General features: G+C 39.6%; 1 protein-coding gene and 1 long non-coding RNA gene across 2 annotated transcripts; both read right to left on the reverse strand.

Moving 5' to 3' along the window:
• Positions 1-11,034: 11,034 nt before the first annotated feature.
• On the reverse strand, positions 11,035-14,009 carry LOC147817727 (uncharacterized). The gene is made up of 5 exons (XR_015436101.1): positions 13,845-14,009; positions 12,619-12,696; positions 12,380-12,439; positions 11,840-11,887; positions 11,035-11,753 (listed from the first exon to the last, which is right to left on the reverse strand). It is a non-coding gene; the product is annotated as an uncharacterized LOC147817727 (long non-coding RNA).
• A 1,414-nt stretch (positions 14,010-15,423) lies between these two features.
• rnf175 (ring finger protein 175) lies at positions 15,424-20,829 on the reverse strand. The gene is made up of 9 exons (XM_023430531.2): positions 20,729-20,829; positions 20,285-20,322; positions 19,952-20,093; positions 19,220-19,374; positions 18,548-18,655; positions 18,016-18,136; positions 17,203-17,336; positions 16,871-16,972; positions 15,424-16,612 (listed from the first exon to the last, which is right to left on the reverse strand). Exons 1-9 carry the CDS (start codon positions 20,747-20,749, stop codon positions 16,492-16,494), a joined length of 942 nt encoding a protein of 313 aa, XP_023286299.1. The 5' UTR covers positions 20,750-20,829; the 3' UTR covers positions 15,424-16,491.
• Positions 20,830-21,050: the final 221 nt, after the last annotated feature.

Raw genomic sequence — 21,050 nt, forward strand, 5'->3', positions numbered from 1 at the left:
TGTCGTGCTGGACTGTGTTATATATTGAATCATGATTCAATCACCTCATAAACCTGAAACCATTTCTCAATGCTAGAGAGCTCACCTGAGAGGCTGTAGCTCCACCTAGCTGTGTTTTCTCTGTACTGCTGCTGCCAGGATCGTCCTAATAAAAACATGCATACACAAACAAATCAGTTAGACATGCTGTGGCTACTTCTGAATAGAAAAGATACCCGCATAAGAAGTATGGCTTAACTTTAACCAAAATTAATTAGTTTATATAGTTAAAAGAGTTAAAATTACAGTTTGAAAAGTGTTAATATTTTAACTCTTTAATAGTGTTAAAATGTGACACGCTTGGTGTTGTTTTATGACACATAAAAGTGCCCTTTTAACTCGAAATTATGTTATTCCCTTTCACTCTGAGTGTTAATTTTAAGAGTTATTTTATGATACATTAAAAGTGCGTTCTGTGTTTACTAGCCTTACATACAAGTAACCAAATCTGAAAATTATTGTAGTCACCTGTAAGGCTACAGAAAGTTATCATAAATTCAAATGTGTTGACCAGCAACAGTGATCAATAACATCATTCAAACATACATGTCTTTTTGTTTTGTTTTTGTTTTTTATTCAAAAAAATTAATAACTTCCCAGCACCATAGGAATTAGCACAATAAGATCAGGCACAAGTTAAACATTTACGAATAAAATAATGGCACAATATATTGGCTCTCATCTCCACCATAAGCACTTTGTAAGTCAAAGGGCTTATAAACCAAGACTAACTGCAATATGATTTGGGAAAAAGCAATGTTGTTTCTTATCTGCCTTAGATTACTAAGTACAGCGCTATTAACCAAACCTATTCATTCTAAATGTCACAAATACTCTGACGAGAAACTGATTTAGTATGACACTTTATGATGATCAACAATGTAAATTACATCTGCTGCCCTTCAGTACCTCTTTTGCAGCCTCTGACTCAGAAACCTCTGTGGTAGGCCTGGGTATGACTTTGCTGGATGTACGTCTGCCTATGGGAGTCCCATGTTCTATTCGACTGGTGTGGTCATTGTCACTTGAAGAAATTGATGTGTTGGTATCCGTGAGGGAGGTTGATGTGGAATGATCTAAAGGAGAGAAGCCTAAAAGAAATAACAGAACTGTGACATGCCTGAAATGTAGCATTTGGTGCTTTCCCAGACACAGGTTAAAAATCATCATCAAATCAAACCTGATCCCACATTTCCAAACTGTTTTCAGGTTACAAAAAATAACTACACTTTCAAATATGATAAGAAGAAAATACAGTTAGATTACAAAGCAACACTTAAATGTTTAAAACACAGCTATTGTCAAGACATGAAATAATATATAGACTTATGCCAGAGGTTCTTTTACCTGATTGGTTGATGATCATGTTCCAATGAATAAAGTAAGACACTCCCCACTTTTTACTGATGATGACTTAACCAAAATCTGATTTAACCAATATCAATGATTTATGGATGACAGAGAAATGTATCTACCTGCATCAGGAATTCTGTCACGTACTGTCAGGCATAAACCCGGACTGATCTCTATCAGTTCACAAAAGATGTCTTCCTCGACTAATGTGTCTGTTTCATCCAAAGCATAAAGTTCGGTAGCATCGGGAAGCCCAAACTTGGATTTGACTGTAAGATAACCATGAAAACAGATGTAAAATTGATACCCAAATTGAAAACCAAAATAGCCATCCTAAATACATAAATCCTTGTGTTTATTTGTTGTGAAGGCAACTTTGAGATGGCTACTCACCTTGAGCAATGAAATCCAAAAAGGTGAACCCCGACAGCAATCGGATGTACTTCTTCGTATTCTGGTACTTCACCTTGAGCAACATTGCCACATCTTTAGACTCCACCTTGTAGAATATGTGGAGAAATGTGGCTGTTAAACAGACTTCATCAGGTTTTAATTTTTGAGACTGAGATGGACGCATTGTGGTCCCTGGCCTGTAGCAGTGTTTCAGCCGCCACTCTCGGTTTGGGCCCGCCAGTCTTTCACAGTACAAAAAAAACAAAAAACTGCCGTCTCTCTGGCATGCAGTCGCACCACATGTGCACACACAGATATCGGTGCATGGAGAGGTCACGCTTGGCCGCTAGAAAAAGGTAAATGCGATATATCACGCTAATTGTAGTGTTGAAATTACAGCCGAGTGAATGTTGTCCCTGCCTGATTAAACGGAGACGCCACCACCCCTCCCCCACATTGTTGCACAGTTTTACATTAGACAAAAAACTCACCATCAACGTTAACATTAATCCACCTCACCTTAATACATTTAACAACATTTATTTTATTGTAATACTTAATATTTGGCCGGATAAGTTGCCACTGGATAACTTTTGTTTCAAGCAACCACTCCTGGCCAGCTAACGTGAATGAATTAAATTAACAGCCTGCCTCAACCAGCGTCAATAAAAACTCCGTTGTTTTACACCCCATGATTTTATCACTTCATACAGCGATTACCATCCGGTAGACGTAAATATATTTGGTTCTTACCTTCTTTAAGCCGTGTAACGTTCATCCACACAAAGTTTTTCTTTTCCGTCGAGTGAAAAAGGCGGGCTGCGCACGGCCAAACCGGATGTTGTGATCAACTCCGCCAGGAGTGAGTGCAACTCAGTCACAGGTGTAAACATTTCACTCGCTTAATTGACAACGCTGGCAGAGCTTTATTATCACTACAAGTGTTAAAACAACACCAAAATCAACACTCACTGACTCAAATTTATTAACACTGAAAAAACAACACTACAGATTTTGCTGTGTGAGTCAGTTATACGCAGTTTATTCCAGAGAGATCCTGGTTGGGGAGAGTTGAGTCACCTTGGTATCCAGTACACAAACAGACTGTGATGGTTAATTCACCCTCGTAGGGAGTGGTTACAGAGCAGTACTAGGCTCTGGGGACTAAAGGAGCACAGATTTTCACTCCCTACAACAGATAAACAATAAAGATCCAAGTTCAGGACATAGTCAAATTTGCTAAATGTGTAATAAACGAGGAAATGACTCACTGTCAGCACACATTATGGGCTGGCAACAAACAAGTTTCAAGGGCATTGGGCAGTGCAGTCAGATCCTTTTTACCGCACACCAAATCAGACAACTAATCTATGTCGCAATTTCCAACCCTCTGCTTCCCGCTCTTTATGTTTAACCCATTCACACTACTGCGATGTGCCTGTGCTTTTCCTTTACTTTCCTTCACACATTTTGTCCTTCCTTGTTGCGCCAAGCTATTCAGTTGTGGTTATATTTGCCAGAGTTTTGACAAATGTCACTAAATTGAGATTATTGCGAGATGTGATATATAAATAAATAAAATGAAATGCCTCACTGCAGTTCTGTTCAAAGGGGGTTCAATTAAAGTAGATAAGTGAAGGTAAAATAAAAATAAAAGATCAACCCTTTACTTTTATGGCCCCAAAATCACTTGTTTCAGAAGTTAACCACACAAAATGGCATGAATTTCAATCACAATGTACATATAAATGTAGCTGCTAACAACTGGCAAGCTTATACAAAATGTAAGCTTAAATTCTTGGTGACTTTACCTGTTAGTTGTGGATGTACTTTGTTCTGGTCACAATGGCACCAGAGTCCAGGAAAAATGCCGGAAATCCCTCCTCTCAGATTCAAGGCAAACACCTTCAGTTTTATAAACCAGCAGATTACGTGGAGGAAGACTGAAGACCTCTACATGGAACCGGCTCTACATTTATAAGAATCTGGAGCATTTCTAAAATCTAGGTGTGGGCCTTTCAAAAAAAAAACATGTAGTAAATAAGATACAGGGATTAGAAAATAGTATCGGTTTCTTTTTGACTTACCGAAACCCTCCGCCCTTAACCAGCCTGACCTGCCAGGCAGTGAATTCGCAACAACAGTAAGATGGAGGACCGTGAGCAGGATGTTTAATGCCTGGAATATTATTTGTTTTATTTATATTTGTTTCAGTTGAGGGTCCCATTTGTAAAGGGTCGGGTCGGTCACGGCTAGTGATGTTCATTTTCAATTTTCTGTCAGACAAATAGCCCCAGGATATTTTAACTGATAGTATTAATCGCTCGAAATTCTTATAGTTGGTTATGGATAAGCAATTAATTGTGGACCCTACTCAGACAGCATGTAGCCTTTTTTTTTGGAAGCTAATCAGTTGAGAGAAGTTCATCACAAATCAAATTTTCTCATTCTAATCACTTCCCGCACTTCAGTATGTACCTAGCTTGCAAATGTAGTGCACATTACGTTAGCTCAGTAGCTCAGTAATTATGTCTGAGTGATGGGATTATGGTTGTTTCTGTGGGTTTCATTGTCTTTTAATGTGCTTAAAACAGGGACTTAACATACTGTCAATCATAGCTCAGCTGAGAATGACACTTGGATGCCAGCCAGGCGCTCTACTGCGCTAAGACATTGATTTGATTCAGTGACAATGGTGATTCATTGTTATGCAATGAAGACCTCTACATGGAACCGGCTCTACATTTATAAGAATCTGGAGCGTTCAAGCTGGTACCAATTCAGGTGACTGACACAATCCTACTGCAGAGCAGACTGTCCTGAGCCGACTGTTTCATTGATCATATTGATTCTGGGTACCTTGGGATTGAGCTTGAAGGCTCGCCATCCACCGGGAGCACCAGACCGTCTCCACAATGGTTCTAATTCAAACATAAAACCTCAAGTGTCACATGGTAGCAACACAGGCAGGTTGGACTCAAGCGCAAATACACATAGGCAGGCTGGATGATAGTGAAGAAGCTTTTACTATATAAAAACAAGCTTACTGGCAAACAGACAAACAGGCAGGCAAACAAGCACAACAGGTAACAAAACTCAGGTGTCTGACACAAGAAAGAAATAAGTGCTGGAACAAGTACTGGCCTGGGTGATGAGGGAACTGGGATCAGGTTTGTGAGTGGGCAGGGAAACACATAAATGTCTGGGAGCATCTTCTGAGCCGACTGTTTCATTGATCATATTGATTCTGGGTACCTTGGGATTGAGCTTGAAGGCTCGCCATCCACCGGGAGCACCAGACCGTCTCCACAATGGTTCTAATTCAAACATAAAACCTCAAGTGTCACATGGTAGCAACACAGGCAGGTTGGACTCAAGCGCAAATACACATAGGCAGGCTGGATGATAGTGAAGAAGCTTTTACTATATAAAAACAAGCTTACTGGCAAACAGACAAACAGGCAGGCAAACAAGCACAACAGGTAACAAAACTCAGGTGTCTGACACAAGAAAGAAATAAGTGCTGGAACAAGTACTGGCCTGGGTGATGAGGGAACTGGGATCAGGTTTGTGAGTGGGCAGGGAAACACATAAATGTCTGGGAGCATCTTGTGGACAGAGGGAGAACATGGGGAGAACATAAAGTTGGAGTCAAGTGAAACCTAGAACACGAACTGATATTAGTCTCTGTTCTGTCTTCTTAAATCTTGTGCAACGTCCTAGACCATAACAGTTAAATTAAGGACTGACTTATGAACTGCAAATACCAACACATTGACAATTATTTGTTACTCTCTTGATTAATTTCTTTTCTAAAATCTAGGTGTGGGCCTTTCAAAAGAAACCATGTAGTAAATGAGATACAGGGATTAGAAAATAGTTTCGGTTTCTTTTTGACTTACCGAAACCCTCCGCCCTTAACCAGCCTGACCTGCCAGGCAGTGAATTCGCAACAACAGTAAGATGGAGGACCGTGAGCAGGATGTTTAATGCCTGGAATATTATTTGTTTTATTTATATTTGTTTCAGTTGAGGGTCCCATTTGTAAAGGGTCGGGTTGGTAACGGCTAGTGATGTTCATTTTCAATTTTCTGTCAGACAAATAGCCCCAGGATATTTTAACTGATAGTATTAATCGCTCGAAATTCTTATAGTTGGTTATGGATAAGCAATTAATTGTGGACCCTACTCAGACAGCATGTAGCCTTTTTTTTCTTAGCAAGCTAAGCAGTTGAGAGAAGTTCATCACAAATCAATTTTCTCATTCTAATCACTTCCCGCACTTCAGTATGTACCTAGCTTACACATGTAGTGCACATTACGTTAGCTCAGTAGCTCAATGTCTGAGTGATGGGATTATGGTTGTTTCTGTGGGTTTCATTGTCTTTTAATGTGCTTAAAACAGGGACTTAACATACTGTCAATCATAGCTCAGCTGAAAATGACACTTGGATGCCAGCCAGGCGCTCTACTGCGCTAAGACATTGATTTGATTCAGTGACAATGGTGATTCATTGTTATGCACTGAAGACCTCTACATGGAACCGGCTCTACATTTATAAGAATCTGGAGCATTTCTAAAATCTAGGTGTGGGCCTTTCAAATGAAACCATGTAGTAAATGAGATACAGGGATTAGAAAATAGTATCGGTTTCTTTTTGACTTACCGAAACCCTCCGCCCTTAACCAGCCTTACCTGCCAGGCAGTGAATTCGCAACAACAGTAAGATAGAGGACCGCAGACTGTGCTGAGCCGACTGTTTCATTGATAATATTGATTCTGGGTACCTTGGGATTGAGCTTGAAGGCTCGCCATCCACTGGGAGCACCAGACCGTCTCCACAATGGTTTTCATTCAAACATAAAACCTGACCAGCATTTACAAACAAGCTTAAAGTGTCACATCGTAGCAACACAGGCAGGTTGGACCCAAGCGCAAATACACACAGGCAGGCTGGATGATAGAGAAGAAGCTTTTACTATATAAAAACAAGCTTACTGGCAAACAGACGACAGACGAACAGGCAGGCAAACAAGCACAACAGGTAACAAAACTCAGGTGTCTGACACAAGAAGAAGTGCTGTAATAACTACTGGCCTGGGTGATGAGGCAACTGGGATCAGGTTTGTGAGTGAGCAGGGAAACAGATAAATGTCTGGGGGCATCTTGATTAATTCCCAAATTCTCCAATTAACAATAGAATTATTTGATTGAAACATCAAAACGCTTATCTTAAAATCTAGAGGGAAAATAATACAAATATTAGATATGAAAATAAGATTTTAAGGTATTGGTTAAATGTGTTCTCCTCAACTCTCTTCAACAGTTCCTCAACAGTCCTCTTTTCCTTCAGAATCCTCACAAACTTTGGAAGTATAGTCAGAAGAGTAACGGCGCACTCTAAAATATTCATTGTATGGAGTTGGAGGAGATATCATTTCCAGGAATTTGTTTCCTTTTGCTTCTTCCTCAACTCTGCTCAACAGTTCATAATTTCCACTTTCCTTCAGCTTGATTACAAACTGTTTAAACATAATATGAAGAGGATAGGCACATCCCATGACGATGTGTGGCTGGTCTCCAAAGTTATAAGCAAATATAAGACTATGCAAACCAAACACTCGGCCAAAAGCATCAAACACTGGGGAACCAGAGGAGCCGCGATACATTAAGGTTTTGTAGGTCACTACTTTTTCTGCTAGAACTCCACCGGACAATACGTGTTCAATACCTTGATCTGTGATCACCTGAATGATGGAGTGGACAGTGAACAGATGGTCTTTGTATGGACGTAAATGATCATTGACAGCTTGTACCCTGTCCTCTTCCTCAATGATATGTGTAACATCCATTTTTTTCACTCCTCCTGCTGGGTGACCAATAATATAGGCTTTACCGTCCAGAGGCACTAGACCAAAATTCCTCAGGAGCCCTGGTGGAACCTTTATTTCCTCTGCTTCTGTGTTTTTGTTGAGGTTCTGGTCCTCAAGATTGAGCTCCAGTATGGCATAATCTTGCACAACATCAAAGTCAATGAATGTTTTCTTACAACTGAAGAGGTTAAGATTTAGTAAGTAAGGATCAGGCTCATCGTAGTTAAATCGAATCCACACATCTACATCCACCTGCAACTTTGCTTCATCAACGTGACCTTTAAATAAATGTGCATTGGTCAGAATAAAGTTATCAAACAGCACAAAGCCTGTTCCCTGGCCAACATCCTCAACAATGACTTCACAAACGGATTCGCCCAGTTTCAGCAGATTCCTGACTCTGTAAACTTCACTAAAAGACTGTTGAAAGTTTACAAAATTGTCCTTCCTCTGGGACACTTCCTCATAAGAATCACTACATAATCTCTCTTCCATCCGTTTTTTCTGGGATTCTGGGGTCTCAGCCAGTGGGGTATGTGGATTGGACTGAACTTTCATTAATTTTGGCGAAAGCTGTGCTAACTCTGTAGTAAGTGCGGCCCACCCCCGTTTTCCTTTAGCATAGAAGTTTGGATAAACATCAAATGCAATGGGATCCACTTCCCTTTTTGTCTGGGTAAGACCTCGGCGGGCATGTTGTTCACTGCTTTCTGAATTGTCCTTTTCGTGTTGTCTCATCACAGTAGTGTCATTTTCTCTAGTTGTTTTATTCATCAGTTCATTTGGAACACACTGCAAAGAGCATCTTTCCATGTGTGGTACAAAATCTGTAACCGAGTCAATGTTGCGCATATCGTGTTCTGGATCACCTGGATTGCCTTGCCTGGCCCCCTGACCGAGTCCACCCAGCAGGAGGAAGAAGAAGAAGAACCATCCTTTAACTCGACGTGGCTTTTCAACTCCTTGTGAGCGGTTGGGGGAGGTGCCGGCCTGCACCGTGACAAATGGATCCATTCTTCGATGCTTTCGACCCAAATGGCAGTTGTGGTTGTCAGCTGCACCTGGAACACACTTGGCATTAGCTTTTACTCCTTCAGTATCTACCAGAATATCTACATTCATCCATCCAATAGCTATACCGCTCATCCTTTGAAGATTGCAGGGGAGCTTGAACCAATCCCGGCATTAAACAATAGCTGGTTACGCCCTACACAGGTTGCTAATCTATCACAAGGCTGACACTTAGAGACAACACAACAAGTTACGCTCAGACCCACAACTACAGTCGATTTAAAGTTGCCAGTAAAACTAACCTGCATGTCTTTGGCCTGCGGGAGGAAGCCAGAGCACCCGCAAGAAACCCATGGAGTACCCATGCATACTGACTTTATAATGAATCAATGTGTGCAGTATGCAGTAAAAATAGTTTTACTGCATATCTATGGTTTCTCGAGGTACTGTGTTTGTTATCACTACATAAAAGATAACTGTTTATAACCATAATGGATGGAGACAACCTTCTTGGAAACTTGAGCAACTGTAAGAAAATAAAATAAAAAATTTTATTCAACACGGATGTTTTTGTTATTCGATTAATCAAAATGAACTAAGTAGTTAACATTTTTAAGGGTGTTTTGCTTGAAAACATGGAATCATCATCTTACATTTTATTCTATTCATTATAGACAACACCATAATTATAAAACATGTAAATTAAAAAAATGAACTTGGGTGTCTTACCTTGGATTTGGTTGAAGAGGTATAACCCAACTTTCAGTTCAGCAGTTTATAAAGCAGTTGTTCCTCCCGCACAAGTACTGCGTTTCTATTGGCATTGCCAGGCTTTATAATGACGTTAGTGCCTCCTTGTTTAGCTGTTTTACCTTGGAGATATAACTCTGTGATCACCTTGTTACATCCAACCTCGTATTCCCCAACAAGTCTATCGAAATTTTAACAATTTGAACTAAAACATACCCTACAGTAGTAAAGCTTACAGTCTTTCGTTAGCATTAACCATAAAAGTAATAGCGTATTTACCTTTTTACTTTAGTGGCCGAAAAGGAAGTAACGCATCTTACATACGGGCAGCTTACTGTCTTTACATTGGCTCGCTGACCGGGGGTCTCCATGTTAGTTGGCCACTCTCGCAGTGGTCTCATTTAAATGAATGAGGGATCTGCATTTTTTCCATGCAAAGGCAAGTTTAATAACAAAAAGAGATTCAGACACAAGGCAATTCAAAATGGTTTACAGAGGCAAAGAATTACATAAAAAAAAGACCTTAAGAACATGATATATAGTTCTTACTTTTATTTAACCCTTATTTTACACCAGGCAAGACATTAAGAACAAATATGTTTACAACTATGGCCTGGAATTTCATTTAAAACACAAAAACAAAGCATTTCAAAAGTGGTTTACAGAGGCATAGAATAAGTAAAAACATTTAAAATAAGATAGATAAAATAAAATAGAAAACAAGCAAAGGCTGGCTGGCCTCAGCTGCTTTCTCAGGTGTGTCTCAGCACAGGAAGAAAGTCAAGCCAGATGTGTTTAGCGACTTCCTGGAGAAGCTAATTTATACCTAATTTGTCTCCATTGGCTCCTCATGATTTGCTCTCTCAGCCTTGAGTACCTCTTTTAGGTGCTTGTTTTCCTCCGCTTCCTTCTCAATTCTCGTCAACAGCTGCTCTTTTTCCTTTTCCATCAGATTACCCACAAACTTTTTAAATATAGTAAGCAGAGGATGGGCGAACTCTATCGCACTCTCTTTACGCTTTGGGTCGAACATACTGGTATCGTAGGTAAATCCTGCAGAGTGCAAACCAACAACTCGGCCAAGAGCATCAAACACTGGGGAGCCAGAGGAGCCGTGATACATGAAAGTGTTATAGGTCACTACTTTTTCTGCATCCCTTCCACCCATCATTATGTTTTCAATGCCTTGAGCTTTGAGCACTTGATTGATTGACTGGATGATGAACTTACTGTCTGTGTAAGGCTGTAAATGATCATTGATAGCCTTTAGCCTTTTCTCTTTCTCAATGATACATGTAGAATCCATTTCTTTCAGTCTTCCCTCTGGGTGATGCAATGATACAGGCTTCACCATTCAGAGGCAATGGACCAAATTTCTTCAGGAGCCCTGGTGGTACTTTTATTTTCTTTGTGTTTCTTCGTTTGTTGCTTCGGCCCTCAGGGTTGAGCTTCAGTATGGCATAATCTAGCTCAACATCATAGTCAATTAATGTTTTCTCACAACTAAATTGGTAGAAGTTTGTGTCAGGCTCAGGATCATCATAGTTAAATAGAGCCCACACATCTACATCCAGCTGCAACTTTTTGACATCAAAATGTGATTTTGTTGCTGCTCGACTTTTCTACTGCTCTTTTTACACTGACTCCACTCTGCTTCACTACATCTTCGACTGACCTTGTCTCATGCCGGTTTTTTAATTATTTGATGCACCTTCCTTTTCCTGTTTTTCTTTTTCATCACTTTTTCTCTTGTTCAGTGGAAGACATATCTTGAGTGTTTTCTGATCAAGGTTGTCAACTGTTACTGTACAGTCAGTGAGAATATTTGGATTCTCATTGTCAGACAGACTAAATTTGCCGAGGTCATCAATGAAGCGACCGTCTCTTTTCAGAGCTGCTTCCACAGTCATACCCTTCTCTCCATAAACACAGAGAGTCTTGTACTGTTTGACAACACTGCTTCTAAAAAGCTCCTTTGATTTGGCGTTCACACCTCCTATGGTATCTATGAAGAAGACTATATAACTGTCTCTTGGATAAATTATTTTGTTCTGTTGGTCTTGGGCCTCTTCGATCGTTTCTTTTTTACATGATATGATCAGACACTCATCATCACTGATACAAGAACAAGGGAAATGTGTTGGAACAATAGATTCCTTATCCTCTTTACCCAGCTGAATTATAATGTTTGCATCTGCACATTTAACCTTCTCCTTGTATTTTTCAGTTGATTTTATTGCCTCGAGCACCGTGCAAGGTTGATGACAGTTCACGGTGTATTCCTTAGGGCCATGTCGACTGAATTTCACAGTGAAATGATGTGAATGTTCGCCCTGCAGGAAATCAGCAGCAAAGCAAAGGTTAGATGCCCTTGTTCTGATAAAAATGCTGCCTACTCTGTGCATCACAGTCTACTCACGTCAAAGCCATTCTCTTTCTTCACTTTCCATTGAAAGCCTGTGGCATTCTGCAAAATGAGAAAAAGATTTAGAGTTAATGTTAAAAAATCATGAACCTCATTCATGAAATGTTCAAAGTAGTAGCACCAGTAGCAAAATGGCACAATGATTTCAAGAGCGGCTTCTTATTGCATTTTGTGCTCATGCACGAGGAGCAACTAATTGATTTTAAATTACTCAAATAATTCTTTGTCTTCATTTTAAACTGTAATGTCTTATCATTTAAAACCTACCAAACTTCTTTTTGTGGATGGCTATCTCTCTTTAATATAAGAGCCATTTGCTTGTGTTTTGTATGAATGTGATTGCATTAAAAGGAAAACTTGTATACTTATATGTAGTCTACTTTCGCTGACACTGTCAAAAAGGTTACGATTCTACTTTATGTTATCATTGAGGTCAGAGTGGATGGTGGTGTCGTGCTGGACTGTGTTATATATTGAATCATGATTCAATCACCTCATAAACCTGAAACCATTTCTCAATGCCAGAGAGCTCACCTGAGAGGCTGTAGCTCCACCTAGCTGTGCTTTCTCTGTACTGCTGCTGCCAGGATCGTCCTAATAAAAACATGCATACACAAACAAATCAGTTAGACATGCTGTGGCTACTTCTGAATAGAAAAGATACCCGCATAAGAAGTATGGCTTAAGTTTAACCAAAATTAAGGCTACACAAGTCACAAATATTAAAGATGATAAATGTCTGTTAAGCCTTGATTACAGAAATGGTTACTTACACTTTTCTTCGGAAAAAAGGAACTGATATCCTTTTGCCCTTTGTGCTTTTTGGGAGGCATTTTGGGAGGCATTTACACCTAACATCACAAAAATAAAATTAGTTGATGTTAAAACGACATGTTTAAGCAATGAACAGGTTTTGGCTAACTCACATCTTACACCTAATTTTCAAATTAAAAAATTGACTGATGTTCATTTTATCAAACAAAGACAATTCAGTGGCACCTTGACATTGATAAGGACATGTTGCTACCAGCCCACTGAGTAAGTTATACACAGTTTATTCCAGAGAGATCCTGGTTGGAGAGAGTTGAGTCACCTTGGCATCCAGTACACAAACAGGCTGTGATGGTTAATTCACCCAAACTCGTAGGGAGTGGTTACAGAGCAGTACTAGGCTCTGGGGACTAAAGGAGCACAGAGTTTCACTCCCTACCACAGATAAACAATAAAGATCCAAGTTCAGGACATAGTCAAATTTGCTAAATGTGTAATAAACGAGGAAATGACTCACTCTCAGCACACATTATGGGCTGGCAACAAACAAGTGTCAAGGGCATTGGGCAGTGCAGTCAGATCCTTTTTACCGCACACCAAATCAGACAACTAATCTATGTCGCAATTTCCAACCTTCTGCTTCCCGCTCTTTATGTTTAACCCATTCACACTGCTGCGATGTGCCTGTGCTTTTCCTTTACTTTCCTTCACACATTTTCACCACTTTGTCCCATTTTAATATCCTTATCCTAATATCCTTTCCCCTCCCTCTCAAAAACACAATGATAATACAGATCAGTTAAGTTTCTCTTTCCTAGGAATCACCAAACAGGAAGCTGACTTCAGCATTGCTCCTTCCAAAAAAACATTTCCTTACTGAACTCAAGTGGCGCCAAGCTATTCAGTTGTGGTTTTATTTGCCAGAGTTTTGACAAATGCCATTAAATTGAGATTATTGCAAGATGTGCCTACTTGTTCACAGGTCATATATAAATAAATAAAATTAAATGCCTCACTGCAGTGCTGTTCAAAGGGGGTTCAATTAAAGTAGATAAGTGAAGGTAAAATAAAAATAAAAGATCAACCCTTTACTTTTATGGAAAAATCACTTGTTTCAGAAGTTAACCAACAAAATGGCGTGAATTTCAATCACTATGCGCATATGAATGTAGCTGCTAACAACTGGCAAGCTAATACAAATTGAAATAAAATTTCTTGGTCACTTTACCTGTTAGTTGTGGATATATACTTTCGTTGTTCTGGTCACAATGGCGCCAGAGTCCAGGAAAAACGCCCGAAATTCCTCCTCTCAGGTTCAGAGCAAACACCTTACACCTTACAGTCCAGCAGATTACGTGGACGATGAGTGGATTTGAAGATTCCCGCCGTATGAAAAGAACAGGAAGGTTTGGACGATCCTAATAGTCCGTGACTGACAGGGGCACTAAAACAATATTAGAGCATTAGTTAATTTTCATCAGTATTAAATTATTAATCAATCGTCATACATTTAATATTTTATTTGTTAAATACTCATAAAAGGAAAGGTTTCATTTTCTTTTCTTGTTCTTGGCAAACAGTAAATATTCAGAGAGCCTCCGTATCCCCCCTCTACTTACATGAGATGGTTCGGTCCTGCTCCCACAGAAGGCACGGGCGGTACTTCTAGAAAAAATCTAGAAAGACCATAGGCTGCACAGGGAGAGACAGTACGTGACTTTTCTGAATTAACTTGTAAGCTTAGCTGTAAATAGTGAAACATGGTACTTCTGCTCCCCTAACACCAGTTACATTCACAGAAAATAATGAGTGTATATTTTACATTAAATCAATGCAGGATTTTTTTTTTTTTAGCAGGCTTATCAGTTGACTGTTCCTGATTCAGCAGATTTATACTGAGTGCCTAATATTTTGCCAACCCTTAATTCGTGTAAATGTGATGGACAAAGTATTAGGAACACCTGTCAGTATAACCTAGTACAGTTCAACAGCTTCACATATTACACCCTCCAAAAAGACTACTAAAACAAACATCATTTTTGACCGATTCAATAAAAAATTGAACAAAATAATCCTCATTAAGATAAGATTTATTGCAAAGCGGTTGAATTACACTGCTTTAGTTTCATCTAGATGTACCTAATAAATTGGCAGGTGAATGTAAATTTATTTAATCGCTGTGTTGGACTGTAATCCTATCCCCTGAAGTGGAGAATCAGTATTTCAAAACCTAAGATGAGGTTGACATGGATTTATTTCATCACTGGAACAAAAAAACAAATAATAATAATAACAATTAATTAATAATAATGATTTATGCATCAACAAGGAAAATATTAGAAACAATATACAAACTGCAACAAGAATCACAAGCCATTTTCTCACTGATAGGTGGCTGTTAAAATAAACTATTATGCTTGGGTGGGGATCCAAAGTAAACAATATGGTGCTATCTTGCTGAGTCTTAAACAGAGCATTCTGATATGCTTTTGCTTCAAGTGACCGTGCAGAGTTGTTGCACTGCTGTGTTAAGCCATTTCCAGTTTGCAGATCTTAGGTCTGTCTAAAACTTCTACACTTTAGAAGATCCTGTGCTAGGTTTTGTAGCTGCTGCTTGTTTTCCAGGGAATCCATGCTTAAACTAGCCCAGTCATATTTCCTACTCGCCATTGTCGTTATCGATGACATTAGTTTCATGGATGCGCCGCTCCGGCCCTAACCGACTTGTTGTTTAGCGTTTCACTTTTGGTTCCTCCAGAATTGCTCATCTGAAAACCTTCACAGAAAGAAATAAAGACAGACTGACGGACATTTATAGTTAGATTTATTCAGTACAAAGTTAATAGCAGCAGTCTGGATAAGAAAGCAACATCTACTTGATTTGGCAAAGGAAAGATTTCCTCCTGTTGAACCAGAAAACATTTCAAGGATCTGATAAAAACCCATTAAAACTCCTATTATTGAATGTTTGTGTGGCTACTGTAGTTATGGGGCACACGTAAGCCAAGAGTACACTCTACCTCTCTTCTCTGATCTTTATCCCCCATTTTGTAACACGATACTTAAAACTGATCCCTGAAGGGAAGTTTCACTCTCTTCTACACTGGTTTACATTACGGAGGTTCATCTGCACTGTCTTTGTTTGGAACCGCCAATAACGTACTGCCTGCTATATACTCAACGGCTACAAGCTGACAAGCTGACCACTGACCATCAACTTTAGCTCCATACAAATGAGAAGATACTGAAATAAAACTTAAGTAAAAAAAAACAAAAAACAAATTTACATGAAATGTAAACAGGTTTTATGTGTACCACAAACATTTGGACTGAATTGTCCTTTTCCATAATCAAAGTGCAAAGAGCTGCAGCTTTCAAAATGCAGATCAAGTTTCATAAAAGAAGAGTTTGAGTAGAAACTTGTTAGTGGTGTCAACAGACCCAGCAGTGAGGAGTGCAAAAAAAAAAAAAAAAAGGCATTTTTATGACAGTACAAAGTAAAGCAACGGTTTATCTCAACAAAATCAACATGCATGAGACAGTGTTTCCATAAGTTCCAAACTAGACACATCTTCCTCTCGCGTCAAACATTTCAAAAAGATCAAATACTTGATCTGTGCTTAAATATTTCTGTTCAAGTTGGCAGCAGTTTCAGGATCAAGGTGTACTCTGCACACAGAGACCCAAGGCCACCTGGGGTCGCTCTGCAGGGAAGTTTGCAAGCGTTCAGTCCAAGAACAAGTAGTGAAGAAACAAAAGACTACAGAAGCAGCCCGAGTCAGTTCCTCGTCGCGCTGACTTTGACAGTTCGCTGCCAAACGTTTCTCGCACTTTACTCGACTCCAGACGTACTTACGGAGGCGCTCCTCTGGGCTCTATTCAAGGCCCAGTGTGAAGTTAATCCCATGAACGATACCGATGATGATGGGTTGCCAGGCAACCAGGTATCTGAGCCAGTCAAGCAACTGCCCATAGAGGACATGTGTCTTCTCCCAGCTGGGAAAAAGGAATTAAGGAGTGTGTTCAGATAGATGAGCGGTGATCTATGAACAAGTTTAAAGGTATAAAGTATAGTTATACCTTATATAAAAATTAATTAGGGTGCACATTATGTTTTATTTTTGTTTAGTTTTTGTGTTTATTATAATAATAAATTAATACATGAAGTGAAATAAGTTATTAACAAACTCTGACCCACAGAGCAAATCAGTTCCCCATCACTGAGCCTACCACACAGGGACAACGGAAGGATACGGGTTGTTCATCATCCTCTTCAAGTCAACCTTCTCGTTGCAGTACGGACAGGTCTGCTTCTTACCCACGATGCACCAGCCACGGATGCAGAACTCATGGAACCTGAAGGGGCGGGGCAAGTTAAGGCAGAAAAACTAAAAATAAAAGTGTATTTGGCTATTGCCATATAGTTTGGAACACAAAAATAACTTTACTGTTGAAAAAAATATGAGTGTTTTTACAGTGGAAGAGAAAAGTATTTGTCTGTTTTTGGAGAAGTAGCTCACAGTACTTCAGCAGACAAAAGATAGCAGCAGATAAAAAGTGTTTTTTTTCCTGCAGCTTTAGGATACAAGTGTCCACAGGACAGCTGGTAGGTGTCTTCTATAAATCCTTCCTCCTCCACGTCCACCAGGATCTTCTGACCACACACCGCGCAGATGTCGTTGGTCAGGCTCCTGCTGGGCATGCCTCCCTTGTTGTAGTACTGGAAACACACACATACAAGGACAACAGTGTATTTATTTAATACAGTTAGAGGAATGTCCACAGATTTTAAACACAGGGGGAAATATCTGTAATGCAATCTGTAATAATAATAATGTTGATAAACATGAAAAAGTCAAACGCATGCATTTTGTCATTCCTATTATGATTCATCTTTGTCATACTTTTACTTATGGGAAAATCTTGCTCTAATTTGGGGGCTGTAAACAGGAAGTATGATCTTGGCGTGGATGCAGTGAGTTACAACAGTGGACTACAACTTATAATAGGTTTCATTTTGGCAATTTGACACCATTAAAAGTGTGCCGAATTAGTTATTAGCCGTTCCTGTTTACAGTGTAGCCATGGACGTACAGACAGCTATGACCGGTTTACTGTGATACTGAAGAAAACTTAAAAACAAGATGATTCTCAGGCAAGTTCTGGGGTTATAATGATCGCATTTTTTTCAGATTTTATCATATTTCTTAATAGACATCAGAGATAATATCTTCTGGAGGTGTAAGTCGCACTGAAGCCAAAAATGTTTGTTTCATGTGTTATGACCCAGAGATGGAAAGCCAATCTTGGGTGCTAAGTACACATTTGCCACATATTATTTTTTAAATATACTAGCACGGAAATGTTGAGTCATTTTTCATGAGGAATCAGTGATTTACCCCGATTGTAGAAGCCATGTAGTCAGAACAGATTTCAGCAAAGTCTCTGCCCATGACGCCGTAGTAAAGACCATAAAACAGCATGATTACTCCTACGTCCATAGAGTCCTCTGCCTTGATCCTACACAGAAAAAAGAGAAGTCGTCTCTTAGTACGCGTAAATAATTAATGTCTCGCAAATAAAGCTCATATAAATTGCGCTTAATTGAAACATTTAATTGACACAAGTGACTTCCACTGAGTATCTGTAAAGACTCTGCTTGGCCATACATATCCAGCAACTGAAGAGAGATCTACTGTTTAACTGCTGAGCCAGCCAAAGAGCTGTTAAAGTGCCGACACCAAAGTGTAATGACCACATACTTGAATTTAAAGCACGTTTTATTGCAGGTTTCAGTTGTGAATCTGCACCAAACAGTCACAGACAAATCTGTTTGTCTTTGGTTTTGTGCCAGTACTTTAACACCCCTCCCCCCTAAAACAGAGTTAAAATATATTTTTAGGCTTATTATGTGTGTCAGTAGCTGCTGACCTGAAGAAGACGTTGAAGCCAAACATGGTGAACATGATGGCCAAGTAGCCCAGGACGCCCACTGCATAGCTCAGCTTGTAGATCAACAGGAACCACTTGTACACCATCCTAAATAGCAGTACAGTGAGAATACAATCAACACATATAATACTGTAACAAACAAATACCAATGGAGTTGCAGTAATTGATGGAGCTAATTTACCAAGAACTAGTTCTGAATTGCTTGCAGCTCCAAATATGTAGGAACTAGGGACACAAGTAACAGTTATTTCCATTATCCATTAATCTGCAGATTATTTTCTCAGTTGATTATTTGGTCTAAAAAGTAATCTAATGTCCAATAAACAGTTCAAAATCCATATATAAGTGTACAATAAAGCTAAGACATGGAAACTTGCAGTTCTATTTCAAGTTTGGAAAGCACTAGGGCTGCAACTCAATTCTTTTTTATCATTGTTTAATCTTCCAATCATTTTCTTGATAAATCAATTGATCAATTTCAGCACTATAACAAACCCAGTGTTTATTAAGAAAAGGTGCTTTTCAATTCTGCTTAAATCTTGAAGATATTCAAATTAAAAGACAAAAACACATGTGGCAGCAGCACAAACAAAGGGAAGAACGTCAGCGGCGTTTCAGGAAGCTTGTGGTGTCAAGAATCACTCCTCCTACCTCGGCGTCCTGCAGGACAGGGGCTTGCGAGTGGCTCTGAAAATGACGTAGCTGGTGACGACGGAGAACATTCCCCACATGGACAGAAACCTCCACCAGTACAGTTTGATGGTGAAGTAAAGAGGGACCACCCACATCTGGACCAGAGTCACCAGCTGTGGAGGAGACAGATGGTTTAATATGCTCAATATTTACTTAAAATTATACTTTTTTATTTACATTATATTCTTTTACTTTAATCATAAAGTAATAACACTACTGTTACTTTAGGCCGCTACAAAAACTGTTATAGCCCTCATGAAAGGAGGATTTATTGCAGCACTGTTGTATTAGATTGTAATAGTTTTAGCTTAGTGTACCTAATAAACTGACAGATGCTGTGGATACAAAAATCTGAATTATTTAACCACAGTACAAAGTCACAGTGTATAACCATACTGACATTAATCTGTCTGTTTGTTGTCATCATGGAATAAAACTACTTCCTAAGGATTTTCAGTACATGTGGGGGTTTAAACTCTGAAAATGTTTTAACTTATTAAAGGACGTTTTAAGTATCTAAAATGTTGGAAACTGAGCTCCTAACAGCTTCAGTTTAGGTTAATGAAACGTGTGCGACAGGATGTTCTTATTTAAGGGAACAAAACACAGTTAGAGGGAGTGAATAGTTAAAGTTAATACAAATCTCTTCCCTAATGTCACAGTTTCCTCTCCTGCACCGTCACCACTCACATTGTAAGACCGGTGGTGCCGCTGCTTCCACTGCACCAGGACGATCTGAGCCACCACCAAGGTGGCGATGAGGATCAGCACCATCTCTGCATGCATGGCCTCGTGCCCCCTGTGCTTCACATGCAGCCGCTCATGCTGCACCCTGCCAAGAGGCAAACAAGGGGAGTGGGGTGGAGAAAGAAAAGAGATGCAGTAAAACACACAAAAAAAAGGGAGTCAGGGTTGAAGATGAACTGAGAGGAAAATACTGCATTTAATTTTAATATTCCAGTGTGTGTATTTATGCTTTTTATTATTATTATTTTAGGTGTGAAAAAAAGAAACAGTGCTCACTTCCAGTTTTCTCTGTGTGTCATCTTCAGCAGGTCGTCCTATAATAAAGAGGGGTGAGGACAGAAATAGCAGCTCTCAGTGGACAGTTACATGTGGGTTAACACAGCTGTGTGCGTAACGGCAACATACGCATCATCTCGTTAATAATATAAAGCAAATCGTAATGTATAAAGAAAACACGCGGTTCTTATCTTTGATAAAGTGCCTGTGTTGCCACGTTGAAACAGGAACAGCCAGAGTACCGACGGCTCGCTCACAGCTGAGCTGGACCTGGCAGCTAGTTAGCTAGCTAGCTAACTAGCTAGCTAGCTAGCTAGCTAGCTAGCTAAGGAACCGTTAGTTACCGTTAACCGCCGTTTTTAAGTTCATTTATAGGATATAAAAAAAATAAACCGTGACAGTTCACTGTGTGAAGAGCTTAATTATTAACTCGTGTTCACTTACTTGGGGGTGCACGCCCGCCATTGTTTGTTTTTATATCCTCTCCCGGTGCCAGCTAGCCGGCAGCTAGGTTAGCACCGCGGTGACAGCAGCCTCTTACCAGCTGCTCCGAGACGCAGCGTGTACGGGAGGCGCGGAGGGTCAAACTTCACACCTACAATATGCTGCTCCATTCATACATGTTAGATACTTAAGATTAGGGCCACTTGTGACAATGTATAACTAATGTATATAATGTATAACTAGTGTATGCATAAATCCACATTCCTCATCTTAAAGCTCTTCTGATATTTCCCCTCTAAAACACATAACCTAAAATTACCAC

This window comes from Seriola lalandi, unplaced genomic scaffold, assembly GCF_002814215.2.
Source record: "Seriola lalandi dorsalis isolate HSWRI2012SDOR001 ecotype SW California unplaced genomic scaffold, Sedor1 jcf7180002054907, whole genome shotgun sequence".
Lineage (NCBI taxonomy): Eukaryota > Metazoa > Chordata > Actinopteri > Carangiformes > Carangidae > Seriola > Seriola lalandi.